At 43.8% G+C, this 24591-nt stretch overlaps 2 protein-coding genes across 4 annotated transcripts in view; both read left to right on the plus strand.

Annotated features, from left to right (window-relative positions):
• The window catches only part of LOC118176195, a 2387-nt gene extending 1780 nt beyond the window's left edge, over positions 1 to 607 (plus strand). For both annotated transcript variants that reach the window (XR_004755293.1, XM_035343014.1), the window contains exon 2: positions 221 to 607. Coding sequence is in view for 1 of the 2 variants with exons in the window: in XM_035343014.1 (XP_035198905.1) it covers positions 221 to 342 (122 nt within the window). In the remaining variant the exon portion in view is untranslated. The remainder of the gene's footprint in view (positions 1 to 220) is intronic.
• Positions 608 to 4809: 4202 nt separating this feature from the next.
• On the plus strand, positions 4810 to 24348 carry AKAP10 (A-kinase anchoring protein 10). Of its 2 annotated transcripts, XM_035342805.1 has the most exons (15): positions 4810 to 5027; positions 8520 to 8567; positions 10865 to 11047; positions 11387 to 11938; positions 13333 to 13431; positions 13951 to 14035; positions 14397 to 14520; positions 15367 to 15503; positions 16577 to 16721; positions 17444 to 17617; positions 19797 to 19906; positions 20762 to 20844; positions 21434 to 21486; positions 22088 to 22183; positions 22911 to 24348. In XM_035342805.1, exons 1-15 carry the CDS (start codon positions 5006 to 5008, stop codon positions 22914 to 22916), a joined length of 1917 nt encoding a protein of 638 aa, XP_035198696.1. In that variant the 5' UTR covers positions 4810 to 5005; the 3' UTR covers positions 22917 to 24348. The 2 variants fall into 2 exon arrangements, with proteins under 2 accessions (XP_035198696.1, XP_035198697.1); XM_035342806.1 differs by lacking the exon at positions 8520 to 8567.
• The last annotated feature ends 243 nt before the right edge of the window (positions 24349 to 24591 follow it).

Below are 24591 nucleotides of genomic sequence, written 5' to 3' on the forward strand. Positions count from 1 at the left end.
CGCTGTGGTTTGGAGCTGGGCAGGGGGTGCCCCGGGCAGGGGTTCCCCGCTCTGCCGCCCTGCAGGCGTCGGGGGGTCAGCACCGCCCGCACCGGGCGAGCACCCGAATCGCAGCGGCTGGGGGAGAGGCGCCCCAGTGCCACTGGTGTGCGCCTCTGGACACCTCTTAGTAAGGGTCCAATCGCTCGACTAATGTTAATTTTACCCTTTAATCGTCTAGGTTTAGGTTTCCCCATCGAGTTGGAAACGCCGCCTGGAGAGCGACGCAGAATGTTTGCCCGGGAATTTGGGCTTACTTTAAACGGAAAAGCTGCGCCGCCCGGCGCTGCTGAGCTTTTTTAGCGGTCGCTCGGAAACTTGGTGAGTCAGGCAGGTCTTATTCCTGCTCTGCCCCGGTCGCTGTGCCCGCGTCCCGCTGATGTCGCTGGCTGTTACCGGCCCCAGCAGCTCGGCTCTCTCCCAGCGGTGCCCACAGCCCCAGCACAGGGAGGCAGAGCCCGTATAAATACGGCACCAAATCATTTATCCAGCCTCGGGTGGGCTTCAGGCAGTTATTGCCCATGCGGCTGAAACAGAGGTAAAGGTGCTTGGGCAAAAAATTTTATGGGAAAAGAAAAAAAAAATAAAAAATAAAAAATAAAATAAAATAAAAAAAGAGCTTTCCCTGCCGGTCCGGGTTCGGAGCTCCGGCGGCAGTCGCAGCCCAGGACCTCGCAGGGGGCAGCGAGCGGGGCGCAGCAGGCGGGGGCTTGGCTCCCTCTGCCGCTGCGCGCCGGGACTGCGGGCGAGCAGGGGACCGGCCTCCAGCCCCTGAGCGTGTCTTTTCCTTGACTTTAAAAACGTGCGTGGTTTAACTTCTAGGAAGGTTTAGGAGTAGCAAAAATTACACCAAGTCGTTTTGTCCTCGTATCCCAGGTTTGCAGAAGTTCCCGACTACTGTTATGCACTTCAGCACTTCTTGTTCTCACTGAGTCATTTAGAAAAACAAAAGGGGAAAAAGCATAAATGGAGAAACAGAGATACTGGTTTAAAACTAGATTCTATTTTTACTTGCTTTTATTCAAGTATTTATGATACCATAAATGGCCACAAATTTGGAAATAAAACTGAAATTAGAGAAAGGTCACCTGAGGTGATGGCAACGCTGCCTGGACAGACTGGAGGTAGGAACGATGCAGTTTGTTTTCAGTATAGTAGAATGATTCCATCCAATGGGATGGAAGCCCTGCAAAAGCATCAAGGAACAAACTGATGCAGCAGTGTTGGGGCTGGGAAAAGCTGCAAAACTGATCCTTTTTCTTTGCTTCTGTGCAGTGCTCCTTGCCCAGAGCTCAGATGCCCAGAAGATCATCAGCAAGTCACCGCTGCAGCTCATCCTGTTGTGAGTGATGCTTATTTTTTTTCACTCTGTGCTGTGTCACGCTTCATGACTCAGGCTTTGACCACCCACAAACCCACTGCCAGTCAGGCAGGAGCCCCTCTGGGCAACCCAACCACCAGGCATGGAGGAGCAAGGCTTCCTCCTTGAGCATATGCTCAGTGGAAGGAGACAAGGAGGCATTGCAACGTTTTAATAAAATCAGTTAATTTTTGCCTGGCTGGGATACAGGAAAATTCCCTTCTTTGAAATCATTGGCACATCTGAGAAGGCAGCATCAACCCTCCCATTCCCATTAAGGCTAATGGACTGAGGTCAGCCACACTGAAATTTGCAATGAATTTTATGTGCGCATGCAGCCACTTGTTTTCCCATTAAAAAAGAGAAAAAAAAAAAAAAAAAGAAGAAGAACAAAGAAAGAAAAAGACAAGACTGTAACTGAAGCTGCTGTGATTGCAGTTTCGGAGCACCCCTACTGTAATTGTATCAGTTGTGTCTTCTTGATTTTGCAGGTTTTATAGAGTCCCGTTGTGCTCCATTAGATGTGAGTGCGGCATCTTTCCCACTCTTCTTCACTATTAATTCTTGGATTCTTAGTGATTAATATTTGTATTGCTTATTTTGCAAATTCATCCAAGATATCTAGTTCACTTGAATTAACAATTTTAACAATACTAATGGCAATATTTAGAACATGTGATCTTAAAGCTTGTTCTGTGCTGCTGTGAAGGCATCTTTGACTCCTTAAAAAATGTGGGCATTATTATTGATTGCAGAATAAGATCTAGGCTGCTAAACCCCACATTGATATACATTTTTGTTATTGTATTCCCAAAGTAGTGAGAAGCCTACATATGAGATTGAGTCCAACGCCACGTAAACACGTGTAAATAAATGAACAGACTGTTCTGTCCCAAGGATGTGAACACCAGAAAATCTCTAACGTGATTTGTACATTTGTGGTTTTTTGAATGCTGCAATTGAGCAGAGCAGTTCCCTGTGATTAATTATCTGTGAGTCAAAGACGCCAAGCTATCAAAAAAGTCTTGTTCTGCTTTATTAATTCCGTCCAAACAAGTGCATCCCATTTAAATCTTTTCAGAGTCTGCTTATTTTTCTATCTATGGTGAGGGGAAAATCACCAAGCAATGAAGCATTTTTTTCTTCAAATACCTGAATTTAGGGAGGTGTCCTCCAGTTTCTCTGATGTCATGCAACCTATGTGTCCTGAAGTCATATTTCAACTGATTACTCAGTTAATTAAACTGTCACGTTCTGTTAAAATCTGTTAAAAACTCCAGAACCTGATCTTTCCATGCTTCCAGTTCAGATCTCTACGGTCTGAGGCTGTGATGAGCTGTGGATTGGAGCTTCAGCCCTTCTGCATTTTCCCAAAAGGGGAAGATAATTTCAGTCCAGCAAACATAACTCGTGCCAAACATACTTGTAGCTTGAGGTTTCATCAGTTATCTAGGATCTCATACAAAGATAATTGAATTATCCCAAAGCCTCTGACACATTTTGGTTTAGTTTTTTTGGAAAAGGAGCTGCTGCTTGGAAATTAATTGCAAAACAGAAGGTCTTTCTCATTGAGTGTGATGGGGGATACCTTCCATTTACCCACCCCAAAATCACATTGCCAGCTGGCCAGGTTTCTGACAGCCTCGCCTTATCGATGGTAGCAATCACCACGTCACAGCTGGCAGCGCATCCTCCTGAGGCTGCGTGTCCCAGCATGAAAGGGTCTGGGCTAACTGAAGCAGATACGCATAGCCAAACAAACCTGTTTTGTAGAAAACTTGCCTCCTTCTCCCATTGCTCAGCCAGAGGAGCTATGCTGGGTGCAATGTTTGGGCTTGGCGGTAGAAGATCTGTACGTAAGGTCAGAAAAAGGATCGGACTTCCACGGGAAATTTACCACCAATGGCAACTCAGCCAGCACATGAGACCAGGATTCTGCAATACTTGGTGTTCTGCTTCAACCCCTGCACACAAACTGAAACTACAGCCTGGTCTGCAAAGCTCGGCCCCTTAACCGCACAGCGTCACACAGCAAGGAGAAGTGTGCATGCAGCATACTGGAGGATCAGACGGGTCGTATTAGGGCTGCCTCTGTATCGCAGGGTGTTACGCACGTTTGTAGAGGTCTGGGTGCAAAGATTTTTTGACAGAAGATGTTAATTTAATGTTCCCTGTGTGATTTAGCCCGTTCTTTCAAATTTGCTCACCTCTTGAATATTTTAGTTTATCAACGTCTTAGGGTATGTGCCAATTAAATAATTCAGCTCATTATGCAAAAAAAAAAAAAAAAAAAAAAAAAAAAGACTTCCTCAGACCAGCCTCTGGGCACGTGTACAAAAAGGTATCAAAGAGCATCAGTTAGCAAAAATAATATTAAAAGGGAAAATAGAGTTGCTGTAGGGTGTTAATCAGCTGCAACATGGTGCCCCTGAGAGGGCTTCATCTCAGTCCCAAAGAGCTCCCCATATACCTTTTATGCAGTTTATGAGTCTTAATTAATGAGTGTTTGTAAAGAGCTTTGGAGCAGTCAGATGAAAGATGCTCCAGGAATCCACAGTGATTATTAATCGCATAATTTCCTTATGGCCCAGACACCGGCAGCAGGACAGTTACAGCGCAGAGGGACGGCGCTGCACCGTCCGGAGCCGGTGATGGAACGGGAGCTGCAGCCGCGTCCCGCGGTCCCTGCACAACCCGTGGGGTTTGTTTCGGGCCCCTCGTGGCGGTGCCTTGCTAACAGGGCCCCGCGCAACAAGGCCGCTGGGATCCAGCCCAGGTGAGGCAGAAATGTCACGGCACGGAGGAGTCCGAGCAGGAACTGGGCTGAGCTCTGGATCTGGGAAGGTCATTCCCGCCCGCTGCTACGGAACGCCACGGCCAGCAGGGAAGCGGACGAGGCGCGTGTCGGTTCCGTGCTCATCGCCGCCGCCCTTCGCTGCTCCCGGCCGCTCCCCCGGCGCTCAACAGGGCCTAGGGCAGGCGGCGGCACGGGCTGCTGGGCGGCTGGCCGTGGGGTTTGGGGACGGCTGCTTCCTGGTGCCGCGTACTCAGTTTCCCCAAGCATGAACCAGAAGTTACAACAGCAGCGTTCGTACAGCAGCTGTATCACACGTTACGTTTCGCGGGCCCGAGGTGGCCGCAGGGGACCGGAGCCCCCCGAGCGCCCCGCAGGGCCCGGCCCGTCCCCGAGCTCCCCGGGTCCTCCTGCCCTCACTAAAGATGGCGCCTCGGCCCGCCACGCACCCCTCGCCCTAACCAAAGATGGCTCCCGGCCGCCGCGCCCCCTCAGCAGCTTCTTGCCCTCACCCAAGATGGCCGCCGCGGCGCGCCCCGCGGATTGGCCGAGCGGGCTGACGCCGGCGCGGCCATGTCGAACGAGGAGGGGGCCGCGGCCGCGTCCCGTCGTGCCGCGCGCGCCGCCGGCCGGCCGGAAGAGGGAGCGGGGCGGTTGTTGACAACATGGCGGCCGCTGGCGGCTCCGCGGGAGGAAGAGGCGGAGGCAGCGGCGGCGGCGGGAGGGGGGCGCAGCCCCGCTCCTAGGGGCCCGGCTCGCTGCCCGCTCCCGCGGCCCCTGCCCGGCGGCCGCCTCGCCCCCTGCCCGACGCCATGTCCTTCTTCAGGCGGAAAGGTACGGGCGGCACCGGGCCCCGGGGGGCGGCCCGGCCGCGGCATCCCCGGGCCGGGGCCCTCCGCGTCGGGGCCGGCCGGGAGCCATCGCTCGGCCCGGCCGGGGCAGGGCCTCGCGGGGGGGCCGCGTGCTGCGGGGCCTCACTGCGGGGGGAGCCGCGCCGTGCCCAGCTCCTCCCGGGAACGCCGGGGGGGTCGCGAGTTGCGGTGTGGCTGCGGGGGCAGGGGGCGAGGCTTGGGCACGAGGAGCTCTGCAGGCTCGGGGCAGTCCTGCGGCGCGGCTGGGTGCGGGTCTCGGGCCGTGCCGGCGGTACCGGTGCGGCAGCGATGCAATGAAACGCGCCGTGGTGTGCTGCACGGTGCGGGGGCCCCGGGGCTTCCTTGGAAGCGGCGCTTCTTGGGAAGGGCCCTTTAGGAAGGGAGCCCTGCTGACAGCAGTGTGACCGCTGCTCTTCAGCGGTGCCCGGTACAACGCCTTCCCGGAGCACCCTCTCAGTTTCTGCCACTCAAGCTGCACGTCCTGGGAGATAAGGCTGTAAGCTGGGGGGAACAAGCGCGTTATGTGAGCCGACCTTTCTGCACTCGACTGACAAGTTCTGTGCTAAGCTTTCTCGGCCCAAGTAGCAGTGAGGAAAGCTTCGTTTTGGTGGCGAGTGTAAGCTTCTGTTCGTATTATCAGCGATGAAGGCTCCCTGGAATCCACTGAGGGTTTTGCAAGTGTTTAATGATTTCTGAGCTGTTTACGTGCTGATACGGAGCTGCAGAATAAAACTTTCCTGCTGCTTATAAACAAACTGCTTAAAAACAGCTTCTGCTGCTTTGTAGATGAAAAGAATCGTGGAGCTGATGTTCCCTCCTGATGCTTAAACCTAGGAACAGTGTGAGCTTTGGTGGAAACTTCCTCGTGAAGGCAGTGAAACGTCTCACTGGGTGTCTCTCTCTGGAGCTTTGATTAAAGCATCTTTGGTCAGAGGAGCAGTCAGAGCTAAATGCCCAACAGAGGCACTGCTGAAGGGAGGAGAAGAGTAAGCTCATCTGGGTTGTACATAACAATGCTGTTCTGTGTATCTCTGTTATAGACACTGACTTTCAAAGAAGTTCTTAAACTGCAGCTGGGAGAAAAGTGCCAATTAAAGGCTTATGATAAACCTCTGTAGACACGTGCGGTCCAACACTGGACAAAAGTGTCAGTGTTTTGGGGATGGATTATTCTTATTTAAGCAGATACAATATCGAGTAAAATTTTAACAGTTGTTTTCAAATGAAATCATAGCAGGGATGCTAGAACTACTGACACAGAAAAATCTCAGATACAGCGAAGCAGTTTTTTAGAAGGGTCCATAAAATAAAGGTCTATAAAACTGCGGTTGGATAATTAGTAGAGAAATTGGATAATAACAGTTGGGCCAGGAGCCAGGGGGCTTGAGGGCAGTTTATAAAACCATTATCAGTGAGAACAGTCAGACTCCACGCTCGTTCACAGGGGATGTTTTGGAAACGATGTACACTGTCCTACCAGCTGGCTGACCTCTGAAGTTGTGCGTTGCTTTTCCTACACGTACATGCACGAGCAGCTTAGGCTCGTTCATCCTTCTGTCTTCATTCATTCTTCTGTCATTCAGGATGTGAATGAATCAACACTTTCAAATCTCTTGCGGTCAGCTGGTGTTGGTTGGATGCAAACCCCCTTCACAACAGGTAACACTACTGGAAATTGTCACAGGCCTCTGGGCCCCGGTAGTTGCGTTCTGCAGTTATCTGTCTGGCTTCACGCAGACCAAATGACCTCCGTTTTTGTGAGGAAAATGAAAGTAAATTCCTTCAGTGGAGCTTCACCCTCCGTAATGTGGTCTCCTCACGTACAGCAGTGTTCCTTTATCCTCCGCTGGTGCTCCTTGATCTTGTTCTGCTTGAAGCTGGCAGTGACAAAAGACGCCAGTGTACAAAGAGGTTGCGGGGTGGCCTGGGAGTTTGTAGTAGCGGTAGTAAGCAGGTAGTAAGGCAGTGAGGAACTGAGAGGTTGGCGAGAAGGAACAAGTGCATTGGAACGGCAAATAGGTGTGTGGAGGGTGCTTCTGCTGCAGCTCAGGAACTATTGCCGGTAGTTAGGTATCAGTTGGAACAAACTACTGGAATCGTTCTGGAGAGATGCAGAGTTGCTAAGGCTGTGTGCTCTGTTGTGAAGGGAATTGCTTTGTGTCTGCTGTAGCTCAGGGGTATTTCAGGTGTGCAGACTTCTTCAGTGGTTCCTCTCCTGCACATCAGCACACAGTCAGTTACGTAAAAGCTGGGCTGTTCTCACCATTCATGTGCAGCTACATCTGGCTGTAAGAGGTCAGTTTAAAAGGAACCCAGTTCTTTTAGCTGAGGCTTAAACCTTTCTGTCTCAGGGACAGTGTGGAAGCTTAACTCTTGATCACTGAGGTGCCAGTTGAGATCTGCAGCATCCGTGCTGCTCGCGGGGAAGGCTGGCAGCGTGGCAGCGCTGCGGCCGCGATCAAGCAGGCAATTATGTAACGGGAGCTTGAAGTTTCCCTTTAAAATATTTAAAATGCTGAGGTCCGAATAGGAAGTGCTTTCTAATCTGCCGGTGTTCTGTAATGCAAATGTTTGATTCTAGTCAGCTACGGCTTGTGGTTATGTTTGGAAGGACTCCAGAATCGGTGTTCAAAGCTGACCTATTTGTAGTAATAATCCCAGCCTGTAGCGGCTGTAGAAGGCTCCTCTAGTAGATCGTATTCTGCAATGTCACCAGTTAATTTCTTGTGCCATCCTGTTCATGAACTCCTTTGGTTTCTTTATTTTTGTTTTAAACAGACCTTCTTGTCCTCTTCCTTTAGGAGCTTTTTTTAAGAATAATTTTTAAAAGGCACTTTTTCATCACAAGTTGTTTTTTTTAGCTGTGATCTTCCCACCAATTGTTTGTCATGGCCTTTGATGATAGTTGAGCAATGTTATTTATGAGACAATTAACTCCTTTCAGCATCCTTCCAGAACCTTTGTGGTACCCACGCATGGTGGAGGAGTCACGGGCTGTCCCTGGTTCCATGTGCACCTCCCCAGCCATCCACGTTACACTGGTCTGCCACTGGTGAGCGATTTGTAGCTCCGAGAACGCCTGCCAGTGTCCTGCTCCTAGAACACATCGATCCCTTTCTTTCCAGTTAATGCTGTTCATTAAAGTAACCTTGAGCGTAGCCTTGCTTTAATCATACAGACAGCAAGAATCTTTCTGAATGTTAATTCTGATGTAGCGTATTTCATTGAACTTAACTCACGAATGAGGTTTTGCTTTTGAAAGGAAAGCAACACAAAAGCGTTGAAAACCCGTCAGTTACTAGTTGTGTGGCTTCAAACGAGAGATCACTTTTAACAAAATGATGGTTTGCATCTTCCTTTGCTACTTGCTGAAGTTGGAAATTTCATATTCCTTCTCTGGTAAATGTCATTGGGCACCCAAAATAACATTAACGTTTTCCTTTATATTTTACAGTGAAAGGTAAAGAACAAGAAAAGACCACAGATGTGAAAGCAATTAAAAGTAAGAGCCATGCTTTGTTTATAAATTCAGTTATCTAATATCTGACATTTTTATTGTAACTAGTGGAATAATTTCCTTACAATCGGGCGCAAGCCTGATCTAAGCCTTAAAAGCAAAACAGAACCAGAAGTTAAATCTGTTCCTGAGTATTTATAGCAACTAATCTTCCCTAGCCATCTTGCTGAATCTATAAGTACAGAAGGTTATTAAATTATGTCAGACGTGAGCTTTAATCCAAAAGGATGGTAAAACTCAGTCACCTTGCAGACAGTGGTTATTCTTTATCTACCATGAGTTGCTTGTGAAGTTTCTTGCGTATTTGTAGTGTTCTTTGTGGTTGTGAAGATGCAGCTTAACTGCCTAGCTGGCCAAAGAGGGTGCCAGCGTCTGATCTAGCTCTGACTGATGTGTCTTGTGAGACTGCGGATGGGAATCTGGTTCCGAATGAAAAGCTGTTCTAATGCTCCTCCGTGTGATGCAGAAGTCTTGCTGCTAAATCTGTTGGGAGACAGTCTTGATGGGAAACAAGTTTATAAAGTGTGGGAAAACAAGGTTATTTACGCTATCAATTTTTAGTGCAGCGCTAAAAGGAGCTGAGGTAGTCCGTGTACATCTGGCCTGTTACTTTTATGTCCTCAGACAAAATCCTGTTTCTGAACTTGTGAATGTGCTATCTGGATCACGAGAAAATTAAAGGCTGCTTTCACCTTGGTGTCTCTCTCAAGTCAAACATAGGAAACGGTTGCATCTGTTTAATCGCGTACCCCATCATCTTAGTGCAAGTGCAGTTCCCAGGACTGACAGAGGCTGCTGGGGAGAGGCTGCAGTTCGATCACCAAATGAGTAAAGATAAAGTTGAAAACTTCCTGTATTACATACAAGCTGCTGCAAACAGGGAGCATCCTTCCAGTTTGGCAAACAGCTACTCTGCCATCTGTGTGATGTTAGGTTAGAGATGAGTGCTATCCAGAGGTTTGGAACAAGTGCTTGATGCTTAGATTAAGTAGAACAATTCTGCTTCAAATGTTTGTCATACGAAATTCAATTTGAATCTATTTCACAAAAGCTTAAAACATTACGAGCAGCGTGGCTCTGGTTCTCCACGAGTAGCCCCCAGCAAGTTTCCCTCAGTTATGTCCTCAGCCAAGTGTCTGGCTGCCATTCATTGGCATGGGGAAAACTGCAGGTTTTCCATTATTTCTGGTATTAAATAAAAAAGGCTTTGTAAAAGACAGCGAGCATTACCTCGGTACCAAATACTTTAGTTGCAGAAACACTTGAGGATAGCGTCAACGTTTCAGCTCTCCTGTACTGTTGCTTCCAGGTATCTGTTACCATGATATTCAAGTGTGAAATCGCCAACTTCTGTCATCACATTAAATTGTGCATAAAAATAAAGTTACGCAGCATGAAAGTCATAAAAAACAACTTTCTTAACACCTTGATGAAACACGTCATTGTGAAGCAGTGTGCTGAGATAATGTCATCTGACTGGCTTTATTTTTAACAGTCAGAGGTGTGAGATGTCCTTGCGCGGCATCCTAATCAAATGTAATTTCCTGAGAGCTTTGGAAACACACTGGTACCACTGTGTTTTGTTTTGTTCCAGCTTTGTCATCAGTTAACAACCAGTTGATGCTTTCTCACAGATGGTTTTGCGTGAGGAAGTTCTCCTTTGTTCTCTGTAGGCTCAAATAGCCAGCCATGTTCTGAAGTGGCCAAGGGAGATGAAGGTTTATAATCTGCGTTTCATCACAGCTATTTCCTTATTGCTTTTTTCCCCTCTTAGAACTCAAGTAGAGACAAAATATTTTTGAAAGATATTCTTGTTAAAACTCTCAGTTCTGTAGTTCAGTTTTTTTTAACCTTTAAATTTTTAAAAAGGTAAGGAAATGGATTTGCCAAGAATAATGCAACTAAACTACGTTGCTGACAAGTATGAAACTGTCATTATAGAGGTTATAAAGGAAGCAGGAAGACTCAGGAATATTTCACGTGTACGCTTAGATTTGATGGCTTTTGATTACCTACTGAATAAGGAGGATATAGGGGGTGGGTACCACTCAGATCTATTGGCAGTGAGATTATTCTTGCCATAAAACTTGTTTGGTTCTGTAATCTTAAATCATATCAGACCCTTGATCCAAGATGACATGCAGTGGTTCCATAAGGTTTTTAATAAGATCGACTTCTGCAACCTCTGGCTTACCTGGGGAGCACTTAGCTTTCAGTAGTGCATAGAAATGGTAAACGGTGCGAGGATCCTTTTATTTTAATCACTCCTGTCTTGATTCCAGCTCCAATACCTGTACATTCCCCGCAAAGAAGCACTAGAAATCATGCCTTGCTGGAGGCTGCAGGACCAAGCCATGTGGCAATTAATGCCATCTCTGCCAACATGGACTCTTTCTCTAGCAGTCGGACAGCTGCTCTTAAGAAGCAGCCAAGTCACATGGAAGCTGCTCATTTTGGAGACTTAGGTAAGGCTTCATCTGCTCTGTAATACTATCAACAATTCCTTTCTTCTTTTCCCCCCCCTATGGATGTTATTGGTACGCTCACCATTTGTTGGTTTTCAGTCAAGTAAATTGGGTAACTACAAAAATCGATACTGCCATTTCAGTTGCATCTGTTATAGCCTGGCTGGGTTTTGAATGGGCAGTAAATTCTTTGCTGTTTTGGTTAAAAGAGATGCCTTTTTCTTGTGTACCACCATTAGGTTGGAGTCATCTCTTCACTAGCTGCATTCCAAGACGTTTTTGTATTCAATTGAAATGTCTGTAACACAATACAGTTATTCTCTTAATATTTTCCTTCAGGCAGATCGTGTCTGAATTACCAGGCTCAAGAGACCAAATCAAGCCTTTCAAAGACCCTTGAACAAGTTCTGCAGGACAGTGTAGCCCTCCCTTATTTTATCCAGTTTATGGAACTGCGCAGAATGGAACATTTGGTTAAGTTTTGGTTAGAGGCTGAAAGCTTTCACTCCACGACATGGTCCCGTATAAGAGCGCACAGCCTGAACACAGTTAAGCAGAGTTCGCTGGCAGAGCCGGTGTCGCCCTCGAAGCAGGAGGAAATGGCATCTTCTCCGCCTGGATTGCTTGAGGAGAGGCTGGAGGATTCTAGCACTGTGCGGCTGCTCAGGACCAAATCAGTGGCTCCGGATAAGAACAACAGAACTAGCAACAGCCAGAACCACGTGCTCTCGGGTCAAGAGAGGGATAATACCAGTGTTGTTTGTCTAAGAAAATCTGAGACAGGGATGCATTCTGTTGCAGCTGATCAGCAAGAATCTTCCAAGCTTACAGTATCAAATAGAAACAGCCCCTCATCTGCACTAAAGGACTTGTCAGGAAAACTAATGAAAAGTAAGTGTCACGTATCCCCTTCCTTGAAAAAGGTGGGAGATGGGGAACGTACTAGCTACTGCCTGCTTTTTGTGGTGAGCTGCCTTGGTTCTCGTGTTCTTAGTAAGTATGGTTTGGTGCTGTGAGGAGGAAGATCACTTTGTATTTGGGTAGCTTACTGTGTAAGTGGATAGGCAGTTTGAGCTATGTATTTGTTTTGACTGGTTGTTTTAAAAATAAATATGCTGTTCCTACATGTGTAATCTTAAGAAACGAAGATGAGCATTGCAATGTCCCGTTCTTCCCTCACCCATCCCACCCCCTCAACTTAAAAGAAATTGCAGAAAATTTGGATGATGGGGCTGAGAGTTGATAATAAACTGCTCGTGGAAGGTGAATATCCTGTATCACGTAAAATGGCGTAAGTATTGGTTATAAAAGATTTGTAGAGATTTTGTATGGAATGTGCTGTTTCTGTTCTTGGATTTATTTGATAGAGTTCCTCCCCTTGTAACTGATTATTCTCATTCGGAGTCCACCTCTTCAGAGGCAACTGGAAGTAAGGATGAAATTAAAATACTTTTGATAGTGAGCTACATGCACCTGTTTCTGTAATCTGCATCTACTCAGTCCGCCCTCATTTGTGCAAGTACACAGACAAAAAGGAAGCACTCCTTTCTTCGTATTGATTCCTTTTGTTTGCTCAACTGTTTCCTTACGTTACATCCTTTTCTCTTGCTATGTGCCTTTCTTGTATAGCTATTGTATGCCTCCAGAATATGTAACCTCAGCCCCAAAATATCATAAGCAAACAATGATACTGTAGTCATGAAAAACACCTCTGATTTCTGACTTTAATTTGAAAGGACCAGGCCCTTTTTGAGAAATCTGGAAAGTCTCGAGTACAGTTTTTTCCCTCTCTACGAAGCAGTTTCTGAACTGGTTTGAAAGGTGACACACGAAGTGTACAACTTCTTCTGAGGAATCCCATTTTCTGATTGTTTTTTTTCCTCTTTTAATTCCTTCATAATGCAAGTGCTTTCTGTTCTGTGTGATGAGAGCTAGAAACTGGGAACTTCACTGCAGTTCATGCCACATGGGTGTTATACTGGGGCTGAGGTGTGCAGCTGAGGCAGAGGGTGCTGTCTTGTTTGGTGGGGGGATTTGGAGCTACGTTACTGTGTTCCATCTCACTAGCCGGTCCATGCTGGGCTTACTGTGACCTGGCTGGAGCTAACGCAGTCGTGCTAGATTGTTGATAGCAAAGTGTCCAGCAAGAAACTGTGAAAGCTCCATGGGAATGAGACTGTCATTGTTACTTAGGTACAACTGCTCTTCAGGAAAGCAAGTTATTCAGTCTTCCTTTTAACTCTTTACCAATGGATACAAAGTTTGACTCTCTTTCTTCCTTGTAGGTATAGAACGGGATGCAGTTAGTACTTTTACCAAATATATTTCTCCAGATGCTGCTAAACCAATACCTATTACAGAAGCGATGAGAAATGACATCGTTGGTAAGGATGCATCCTGCCTGCTCATTTTAGAGCTTCCTCTTTCACCGTAGTTATCGTTAGTACCTCACGTGCTTATTTTTCTGAATGTTAAAGTTAGCTTTAAAAAGACAGTTAAACACATACCTGATGATTTTAGAATGCTTCCCCCTCCCCCCTGATTATTTTGATAGCATGCAATCACATCATGGGTATCGACAGATCTTCCCTTTCAGTAATTTTGTGCGATATCCACCTCAGAACTTGCAGAGACTTTGCTTAAATTAGGGAAAGAATTTCTGGTGGTTATAGGAGGAATCCAAACCGAGTCTTTATCAAATACTTTAGCCATAATAGTATCAATCAGCTACCTGCAGAGCTAAGGAGGCAGTGCTGGTGCCTCTTAGCAGCTTTTGTTGTGCAGTCAGGACCAGCTGAATCTAGCAGATTTGAACTGCAGTTTTTCATTAACTGGTCATCATTCATGTCTTTGAGCTTGATAAGCCAAACGTGCGTTAAAATTAACCCGGTCTTTCTTTGCAGCAAAGATTTGTGGGGAAGATGGACAAGTGGATCCTAACTGCTTTGTTACAGCACAGTCAATAGTGTTTAATGCAATGGAACAAGAGTAAGTTGAAGGAATGGTTTGGCTTCTTCTGTATGTTGTCCTTTTGGAAAAGGTGGTTCACTGAAAATGCTTATGAGGACAACCATAAAATCGCTGTTCTGTGTAGCCTCCTGTACTTGAAACGGTGCTCAGATCTCTTCCTCCAAATCTGTTCTTCTGGTTGCTTGCTGAAGTTGTATTTGCATGCAATTACTGCGTCCTTTATATTGTTCCCATGTCATTTGTATACCCTGCCTGTTTTTTTCTTGCCATTTTTAGTTTTGTCTGACAAATAGTAAGACTTCTGGGGCAAGAACTAACTGGTTCACAAAGTGTGTAGAATGCTGTTGGCCCTTAATGACTAATTGTTATTTTTTTGCAGGCACTTTAGTGAATTTTTGCGAAGTCATCATTTCTGTAAATATCAGATCGAGGTGCTGACTAGTGGGACTGTTTATCTAGCTGACATACTTTTCTGTGAATCAGCCCTGTTCTATTTCTCTGAGGTGAGTGTTGGGGCTGTGATTTGGTTTTTGATTCCTTTCTATCACATGGAAAATACCTTAAATATAAGAAAATAAATATAACCAAGCACCTTAAATATAACCAAAGAGATGAAGTGTATCTGTTTTTTTCTGGGATTAAATGTATTAAACTGTTCTTGCTCCTGTGTGGAACAATTCCAAATACTCAAATCTGTACACTGTATTGTAAGATGAATATGCACGCATACCTTCTCCAGTTTAGTGAGCGCTTCTAAGTGTCTCTTTGCTTTGTAGAAGCTTTGACATAGACTTCTTAATCTTGCCAAATGAAGCATTGACTTTGAAAGCCTTAAGCACAGGTAAAGAAGAAGTCTTCTCTTACTTAGAGAGGGTACCAGCCTTGAGTACGATAGATAAATGTAAGGTTTTACAGCTGTGAGGTCCTGTACCTCTAGGGAATCATCTGTTAGGAGTAAGATAATTGTCCTGATAGTCTGACAAGCCAATATAGTTTGCAATGGCAAGCTGGAAAGCTGAGAAATGCTGTAAATGAACTATAGCATGAAAATAGCTTTTCCTCTGTCTTTCAGTATGATATGAACAAGTAATTGTTTGGAAACTAAATGCAAAAATCTGTACAGAAAATAAATGTCACGAGCTCTTTTTTTTTTTTTTTTTTTTTAACAAGCCGAATGCAACAAGCTAATTCTGTCTGCAGCACTGTCAGACAATTCAAGTATTTATATGGCTTCGTGATAATTTTGTGTCATAAATTAGTGGGCTGTTTCTTACTTTAGGTGGGATGGAGTAAGTTGGTTTGTGCTTGTTGTTTCCTTGTTAAAACTTTATTTTTAATTTCCCTTCTAGTACATGGAGAAAGAAGAAGCAGTTAATGTGTTGCAGTTCTGGTTGGCAGCAGATAACTTCCAGTCTCAACTTGCTGCCAAAAAAGGCCAGTATGATGGGCAAGAAGCACAGAATGACGCCATGATTTTATATGACAAGTGAGGGAGTTCAACAATTATGTTTCTGAAGCTCTAATTTTGTCTTTGCACTTCTGTGTTGCGGTGTGCAAGAGGAACTTTTAATTTTCAAATGCTGTGCAGTCAGTCTTGCATTGTTTTGCTGAAATGCATTTTATTTAGGTGACCTCCAGTGTATGTGTGTATGTACAACAACTCTTAGAATGTTTCCTTATACATAAGGATAAAATCCTTATAAAGACTTCCTTCTTAAACCAAAAGCAGAATTTTCAGGGCTTGATTTTTTTGAGTTAATGTTTTGCCATGAAATATCAAAGCCACTTGTTTGCTATAGGAAAATGTCTAAGTTCTAAACCTTATAGCAGAAGTGGAAGTGTAGAAAAATCTTTTAATTTCAGGTACTCTTAGCCATTTAATGTAGGCTACGAGTGCTTTTACCACATGTAGTAAAAGCCACACAGAACTTGTTCCTAATATTTCAGAAGATGGTCCTTACTTTGGCAAGGAAGCATCCAGTCCCCTTTTATTGTCATTTTCACTCTGAGTAGTGTAACTTCTTTCCTTTTTGTGCTTCAGCATAGCAACAGTGCAACTGGAGGATGGACATAAAGTGCTTCCAGAAGCTTAAAGCGTAAGGCTTGTTGCCATAAGCTTGTTGAGTTACTGTCCTAATAGGAAATAAAATTTAGAGAGGAAGCAAAGAACTCACTCCTGTTAGTCACATACCCGTTTCCCTTCATCGTCAAACTGTTCTTAATGATGAGCAAATGCTGCTTCAGAGTTCTGGGTGTCCTCTGCTTCATTCCTGCTTCTCTGTTACAAAGCTGTGTAAGATCCTGCTCATCAGTAATCACATGATGCTCTGTTTCTTTTATCTGTATCTTCAGGGCAAGGCTTTATCAAAAAATGTTTCTGTGAATTGGGGACTTTTTTCTCCCTGCACTTAGTTACTGTCAGTTTCGTACATTCTGAAGCCAGCACCATCTAGTGGCTGCAGCATGGTTAATGGCCTTCAGTGGAAAAGGGTAGGTACTAACACTGCCAAATGTTGCAAAGCCTTTTTTGTTGTCTTCTTCCCCTGTCTGGTGCTGCAGGTACTTCTCCCTTCAAGCCACGCATCCTCTTGGGTTTGATGACTCTGTGAGGTTAGAGATTGAATCCAACATCTGCAGGGAAGGTGGCCCTCTCCCTAACTGTTTCACTACTCCCTTACGGCAGGCGTGGACTACCATGGAGACGGTGAGACACCCTCTTCAGAATGCTTTTGGCAGGGATAATGGGAAGATCTTGTAGCGTCAGGCATTGCATTTGCCACCTCTGACTTGTCCTCTTGTTAAAATAACTTACTGTTTACATGAATAATAGAATTAGTAAAATTTGGTGGAGTATTTTCCCCAGCCTACTGTGGAAAGATACCACAAAGTGGTTAATATACAAATTGTTGCGTATTAATGGAAGTAACAGAATTCCCTCCTGCATGAACTGTGCTTATTTTACTTTTTTTTTTTTTAGAAAACTTTCTTTTGTGCTAGTAATAGTTGTTTGCTAGTACTAGTAGTAGTTGTTTGCAGGTGTAATACCAGCGCTGTGGATAACAGCGTAACTGTAGGATACAGGATACTAGACCAATGGCTTGATTCTTGAGCTGCTGCTGGTTTCTGAACAGTATGGTAAGATAGCTCTAAGCCTGTGGGGGTATCAGGCCTTTCTAGGAGAAGAAAAATCTCAATTTTAGTTCCAGTTTGTGGGAAATTTAGATAATACACATCTGTTTTTGTTGCCTCATTTTGCAGTAGGCCTGCAAGCAATGCAGTAGCTAATCCAGAATAGTTCCATACCTGGACACTTGTGTACCATCTACACAGGGACTGAGATGTTTGTGCCTCTCTTCTGTTTTACAAGTGATCTACAGCAGTCATGCAGGCCTGCCGTGATTAAAGAGGACTTCTTCTGTCTCTCAGGTTTTCTTGCCTGGTTTCTTGTCCAGCAACCTTTATTACAAATACTTGAATGATCTCATCCATTCTGTACGAGGAGATGAATTTCCAGGAGGGAATATTGCACTGAATGTTCACGGGCCCGGCAGTTCTCCTGATAGCGATTCCATAGGGGGCCCAGATGGCTCTGCCTCCCAGGTATGTCTGTCTTGGTTTAATTCTGTTCTAGTAAACGCTGCAGTTGCTTTCCTGTCTTGCTATCAGAGTTCATACCCTGTAAGGGTTTCTTGTAATTGTAAGCTTCCTGATTCTCTTTAGCATTTCTAAACACTACTAGATCTCGTGTTATATTAGGGCATGTTTAGTCTGCCTCCTGCTAAGCTGAAACACAATGTTGGCATGGGACTGTATCTATCATATTCGTTGTCCTTGGAGTCTTGCTCTGCTTTTAGTTCTTTGAATCAAAGTTATGTTTTTCATTAAGTTGTTAATATTCACTGAAGACTGTTCCATAGTGCTGTAACACTCGAGAACATTTTTTATAAACACTTTGTTTATAAATGTTTTAAAGAACGTTTAAAAATGGCATTTGGGGGGAACAACACCCCAGTTATAACTTCAGGCAAATTTGGCACAAGAATATGCTATAGAATTTAAATACGAACATTCAAATGTGCGCTGAGTGTCACTGAAGTGACATCTCTGTACAGAGAATTCCCCTCAGTTCTAGTGTTTGTCATCTCTCAATTCACATGTAATGACAGTTAATCTCTCCCAGCTGGTTTTCACTAGTTTGCCTCAGACATTTCCATGCTGTAGTCTTCAGGGTAGCTGGTCGTGTTGGTCTGGTAGGAGATGGGCAGATCCTGACCTTAGCAAGCGAGAGCTCTGGCACGGTGGAAATGCACACTTCTGACACTGTATTTCTGTGGAAATACACACTGCAGACACTACTTCCACTGAGATGCAGTGATTCGGGGGGTGTTGTTCACACGTCTACCGTCTGATGTAAAGCTGGCAATTAAAAAAAACAGTGTTGCTGGGTAGGGCATTCTTTTAATTCATTAAGCATGATTAGGGCTATGTGGCTGTTCTCTGCAGGACTGTGTAGAAACAATAATGTGGCTGGGTTTCTCTGGCTCTTACCTTTCCAGTTTCACTGGTGTTCACTGGCTATTTGCTCTGTGCCCTGGTCACAGGCCAGCATCTTTCTTTTTTATTTCCTTGTGTGGTGCTGGGTTCCCATGTGGGCCTAGCCTCAGATGTGGGCAGTGGAGCACATGACATTCGGTAACCATGCAAGCAACATCAGAGAGATGTTTTTTTAACAAAGAGTTGTCTGTTCCAAAACTCCTAGCTTTGCTTGATTCAAATGTGGTTGAGGGAGAGGATAAGCAGATTCTAGCTTATCTGTAACCAGGTCAGCTTGCAAACTGCAAGCCCAGCTGAGAGCAGAAAAGCTAAGCGAGAACTGCTTCTGCTGAGTTGCTTTTATTGAATGCTGCAGTGTTACCAGGGGGTTTAAATCTGGAATGTAGTCCAACAATACCGACATACTGTGGTTCAAGCAACCTGGAAGCTGTACTACTTGCTTGTAATGTTTTTATACCTCCCAACTAAATTAAAAAAAAAAAAAATGTGGGGAATGAAATCCGTTCTGACATCTTGAACTACCCTGCCTACTGATAGGAGGAGGAGGAGAAACTTCTGGTAATTGGCCTGCTTGGAATGCTTGGGAAGGAAGTGCTGCATTTTGTGGTATGCATTCCTACTTAACTGGAGATGCTCCTAGTCAGATCTCTGCATATTTTTGCATAAAGAACAGCACTTGCGCAGACCAACAGGAAAGGTGTTTGCAAGGCAGCTGCCATAAATGTTTCTGTTCTGAGTTAAGGTGCTAATAGATTGCTATGTATGTGTGCTCTCCCTGCTGTTGATCAAACGTTTCCTATATAAATACTCCAGGCCAAAAGATAAACATTTGTTCTTTTGTGGGGAACGCGTAGAATATTTAATAGGAATTGCTTACCAGGTGCATGAGAGGGATGAGGGAAGCTGCTGCAGCTTCTGAGGTAGTTCAGTGTTAATACTCAAACAAATAAATGTATTCAGCTGATAACGTTTAGGCAGCAGTCTTTACATGTACGTATGCTGACCTGCACATTGTCTTTGGCTCTGGTCATGTAACTTTGTCATCCTTTGTTTCAGAACAATGTCACACTGTGTTAGCAATTCATTGTTGTGTAGATGCTCTCTAATTCTTCTATGCTTGCATGGATGTTACGGAGTTTTTTTTATCTACGTGTTAAAGCACTAAAAGAGTAATTTTAAGAAGCTGTTTGCATTGGGCACTAATACTTAGAATTTTTATTTGTAGTCCAATGTCAAAAAGGCTAATGTTAAAATCCTGAAAAATTTTGATGAAGCAATAATTGTAGATGCTGCAAGTCTGGATCCAGAATCTTTGTATCAGCGAACATATGCAGGGTAAGGCTCATTCAGTGCATCTCATTCTTTGTAGCATACTTTTCATGTTTCGTTTTTGCTGTGTCCTTCTGCGCTGAGAATATGTGTAAATACTAAATGTTGCATTATTAGTACATCTTAGTATTTGAAAGTAATTTTATTTCATTAGTGTGATTTAATACCAACGTGAAAGTTTCTCTGACCAGAATGGCAGCCAGAAAAATACTTCCAACATACATTTTTTCTCCTAGCTATTACTCCTCTGACTCCAAAATATAGCAAAGCAGTTCCTATTTGGGGTTGCAATAAAAAAATAAGCTCAGGTGCATTTGATACTGTAATGAACATCTTCAATTTCTCCCTACTTCCATGGTAGAGAAGGGCTTGTACTTCATTAGCAGACTGCACTGCTGTTTTCCTGTTTCTTAAGTTGCTCTTTGTTATAAGGCTCTTCTGCTCTGAGGATCTCATAGAGAAATTCTTCATTTCTATAGTTACTTTGCTTTGCTATTGCATGCCACTCTTCTGTTCCTTTAACTGTAAACTGTTTTCTCCTAATGACGTGTTTTGTAATAGTGTAGAGCACTTGCTAGCTCTGCCTGTTGATGTTATGGTTGAGTTGAAGCATTTGCCTACTTGTAGTTTCTAGAATTTTTATGATAGGCTCTGAATTCAGATACACAAAGAGAACAGGAAATTTTTCCCAGTACATCATTTCTAGGTGGAAAAGGTGGTAATGAGTAAAATGCCATTTTTTCTGACACTAGAGTCTTTATTGCATTGTAGACTTGTTTTTGTTTCTCTGATTAATAACTTTCCCTATTACTGAAGTTCTCTTGGTAACCTGTGTGGTCTCTTTCTTCCTTCTCTCTGCAGGAAGATGACATTCGGACGAGTCAGTGACCTGGGACAGTTTATCAGAGAATCTGAACCAGAGCCTGATGTCAAAAAATCAAAAGGTTTGCTTTCCTCTTTCAATTTCAATACACATCTGCAAAACTTCTCTTCCTCACTTTAGTCAAGATAAGCGAGATTCTTGTCTCTTTCCAGCTCCATTTAAAGCCAAATAGAGATGTTTAGGGAATTGTCCTGTACTGAGGCAAAACCCATCTCTGGCCTGGTTCCCTAGCCAAACTGTGCTTTTCTGGTCCAGCTGGACTCCTGGGAGCACAAGCAGCCTGTGGGGGTTGGAGCTGTCGATGGAACCTGGCAGGGATGAAAGCTGCTAGCAGCTGAGCTGATGATCAAACCTTGAAAGATTTGGTCTCAAGATGAAAAAGATCTTCAGCTTTCCACGTGCTTCCCACTCAGCTTGGGATCTGCTGTTAATGCTGCTTTTCAACTCTGCTTTCTGGTAAAAAGGAATGATTTGGACTCAGAGTATAGTGAACCGTGGCTCCCTGTAATCCCTTGTCTTTGATTCTCTTTTCTGTGTTCTCTAACACCAGCAGTGCAAACCCTTCTGAAGGATCGAAGGAAGTAGCTTTTGTAGAGCTGTGCCACAGAGCTTGCTAATATACCTTGCTTGCTGTTTTTTATCTCCACTAGGGTCCATGTTTTCACAAGCAATGAAGAAATGGGTTCAAGGAAACACAGATGAGGTGTGTACTCGTTTATCTTGTCCTTGTGACACACTTTACCATTCAGATTAGGGAAATCAAATGCTCGGATTCTGAATAGCTCTGATACACCAACCAGAATTGTGACTCTGTGATAAGCATCATCAAATCGCACGCACCCGTGAAACAGTTTGTTGTTTTTTTTGCCATTGCTGAATAGTTTAAATGGTTAATTGTGTGCTTGCAGTCAAGGGGTTTCTTATTATAGTGTTTTAAGATAGATCCACAAGTAAGCGTGGAGGTGCTGTTTTTGGTTTTACTGTGAAGTGACCCCTGTTTGTGGGTTTCAGGCTGCATTCTCCCCTCTGGAGGGGCTTTGACATGTTCCCAATGGATAAGTCTAAAAACTTTGCCAAATGTCTTGGAAATTGCATCAAGCAGTAAATGTTCGTGTTAACTGAAGTTAATGCTGTACTTGGAAACCAAGGTGCATTTACATCACGGGAGGATATGCTTACTCCAAATCACTGAGCTGTGAAAGCTAACTGCATATCCAAGGCTGAGTGCATGAACTATGTTGAGGGCACCGCATTATTTTATGAACTTCAAACCGTCTGTATTTGGGATGTTTTTGCTCTGGCAGGCTCAAGAAGAGATGGCTTGGAGGATAGCAAAAATGATAGTCAATGATGTTATGCAGCAGGCACAATGTGAACAGCGTTCAGAGAAGATTACAAAGGTAAGAGGGTAGAAAAGCTGTGTGCCTTTATCTGGCTTGAGCCAGTGTGGGAGGAGCAGAGCTCTTCCTGTACCACCTGTGGTGCTTCTCCTGTGCAAATCTTGAAATTGTCTTTGAGTATTTACAAACTGCCTTATTAGGTAAAAAGGCGATAAGTGCTGCAGGATCAGTACTGCAGTTCCTTGTTTGAGTTCACACTTGCTAGCATTCTTTACCATGAAATAGTGTATTTGCCTGAATTACCACTAAAACGTACGTGTTGTCTTAAAACAAAAAAAAATCTGAAGTACCAAACTTTGAAATAATGAAGACAGTATTTTATCAAGTTAGAATCTGACTTCTTCAAGTTTTACTTAATTGTTGAAAGTGAATGTGTGCAAAGCCTAGTGATTAGGCTTGAATGGATGGTCCATAGTTTTTGTTTTTTTGAATAGTTACATTTAAATGGCTTAAAATAATTTCACTTAATTCTATAATTCCAGTCTGACTGGATGAAAAGGTCACTCAGCACAATATTTAGAAATGTCAAGTGGCTGCAGATGTTCTGGATTTAATTAGGCAAGAAGCATAGTTACTATAATTGGAAGAGTGAGAGTAGCATTTCTTCTCTCCCAAACTCATAAGCATACCTGGCTTCAACACTTGTAAACACAGTGTCTTTCTATTGAGTAATTGATGTGTATGTTTTAGGGTAAGATGAACTCTAACCCTGTTCTTCCTTTTTCAGCTATGATTTTAGAAATGCCAGAACAGGAAATCTGGCTTTCTGCTTTGAGAGTGAGTGGACTTTCCCTTTGGGTGGATTCTTTAACACAGCCAATAAAAACAAAGCACTGTTACTCCAGCCGCTGATATCTCCCTCGTTGATAAGGAAGAATTAAAAAGAAGCAATCCTGTACCTCCACTGTAGAGCGTGAAGAAACACTTTTTCCTGTTGTATGTGGTGTTCACAATGATGGTTTTTAGAGAGGAAGACACCATTTATGAGCGTGTCACTGAGTAACTGTGATCAACTTCACAAATACTTGACCCTGTCTCAAAAAGACTTTTAAGCAAAATACCTGGAAGGGGACACAAGCCACAAGGAGGGGAAGGTTTTGCTGTAGTTCCTAGTTCTACCTGTAATTTTTAATTATATATCTGCAAATGCCACAGGATGTGTCCCTGACATTGGCCATTGGAGAAGCGAACCTGAAATGGTGAATTTATTGGCAGTGAATGACCTAAAAAGTTCTAAGTTTTATTTTTCCTTACTTGAAATAGATGAGCATTCAACTGTAAGATAAATGTATTTTACTTCATAACTCCATTAACCTCGAAGGCAGTGTAGAATGATCAGGAGCAAAGCCTGGACAGCGTAACTCTTCCTTGTCGAGCTCTTACACCTGCATACACTCATCCCCTGCTTCAGACACACGGCCGACTCGAGCAGACTTGAAAGCCAGTCTTGTGCTTGTGCAGCCCTCCACTCGTGAGCGTTGGCTCTGAATGCAGCCCATGCTTTGAGGAGATCGTAGCCAGTAGCCCGCTCCATCTTTTTTCTTTCCATCCCACAAGCAAGGAAAAAAGTAATTACTGCCATGTGTTGCTGCCATTCTCCATAGCTTGTTGTCCTCAAACCGGCATAGTATCTAATTCCAGAGGTTTGGTTTACAAAGAAAAATAATTTTTAATGACCTTTGGCCACCTTTTTCCTGACGTTGTCAACACTTGCAACTTGCAAAACCCTTAGTTTAAGTAAAAAGCCACGGTGTGACACAGCACCTCTTTTTCCCAGTGAATTGATTTTGCAGAGTATCAAAAACACTCAGTGTGTCACTGTTATGTTATCGCTGCATTTTTAGTATACAACACTTCTATTTTGGTTTTTATTTAACTCTTATGATTGCTGTTTTTTTTCCTTGAACTTGTGCAAAAAAATCACTTTGCAAAGAAATCATCTCCAATGTTCAGAGTATCTTGATTGACTAGCAAGTGTTATACTGTTGCAATATTTGATTGTATAGAGACACTGTATTGTCTATAAAAAAAAGCAAAAAAGGCTGTGTATAGGTTTTTGGTACTATGTACCACCTCTTATTTCTCTCATGCCCAAGTATTCATGTACTTAAAGCATACTATATTTAATTGTGTTTTGATTTAAAATATATAAATATTAAAACTTGTGTCAATTTTCTGTTTTGATGGGATTTGAGTTTACGTGTTTTTTAAAGGTGGGTCTTACAGGTTCATAAAAGAAACAAACACATGAATGGTTGTCCTTGGTATGTTTGCAAACACTTAATCTTTTAATGGATGATGGAGTGTACTGAGAATCCTTCCTATAAATTCTAGGGCCTGATCAGAAAAACTTCTGGAACAAAAAGCAGGGAGAAATGGCTTACAGAGCCCCACCTCACTCATGGGGC

This window comes from Oxyura jamaicensis, chromosome 19, assembly GCF_011077185.1.
Source record: "Oxyura jamaicensis isolate SHBP4307 breed ruddy duck chromosome 19, BPBGC_Ojam_1.0, whole genome shotgun sequence".
In the NCBI taxonomy this organism is placed as follows: domain Eukaryota; kingdom Metazoa; phylum Chordata; class Aves; order Anseriformes; family Anatidae; genus Oxyura; species Oxyura jamaicensis.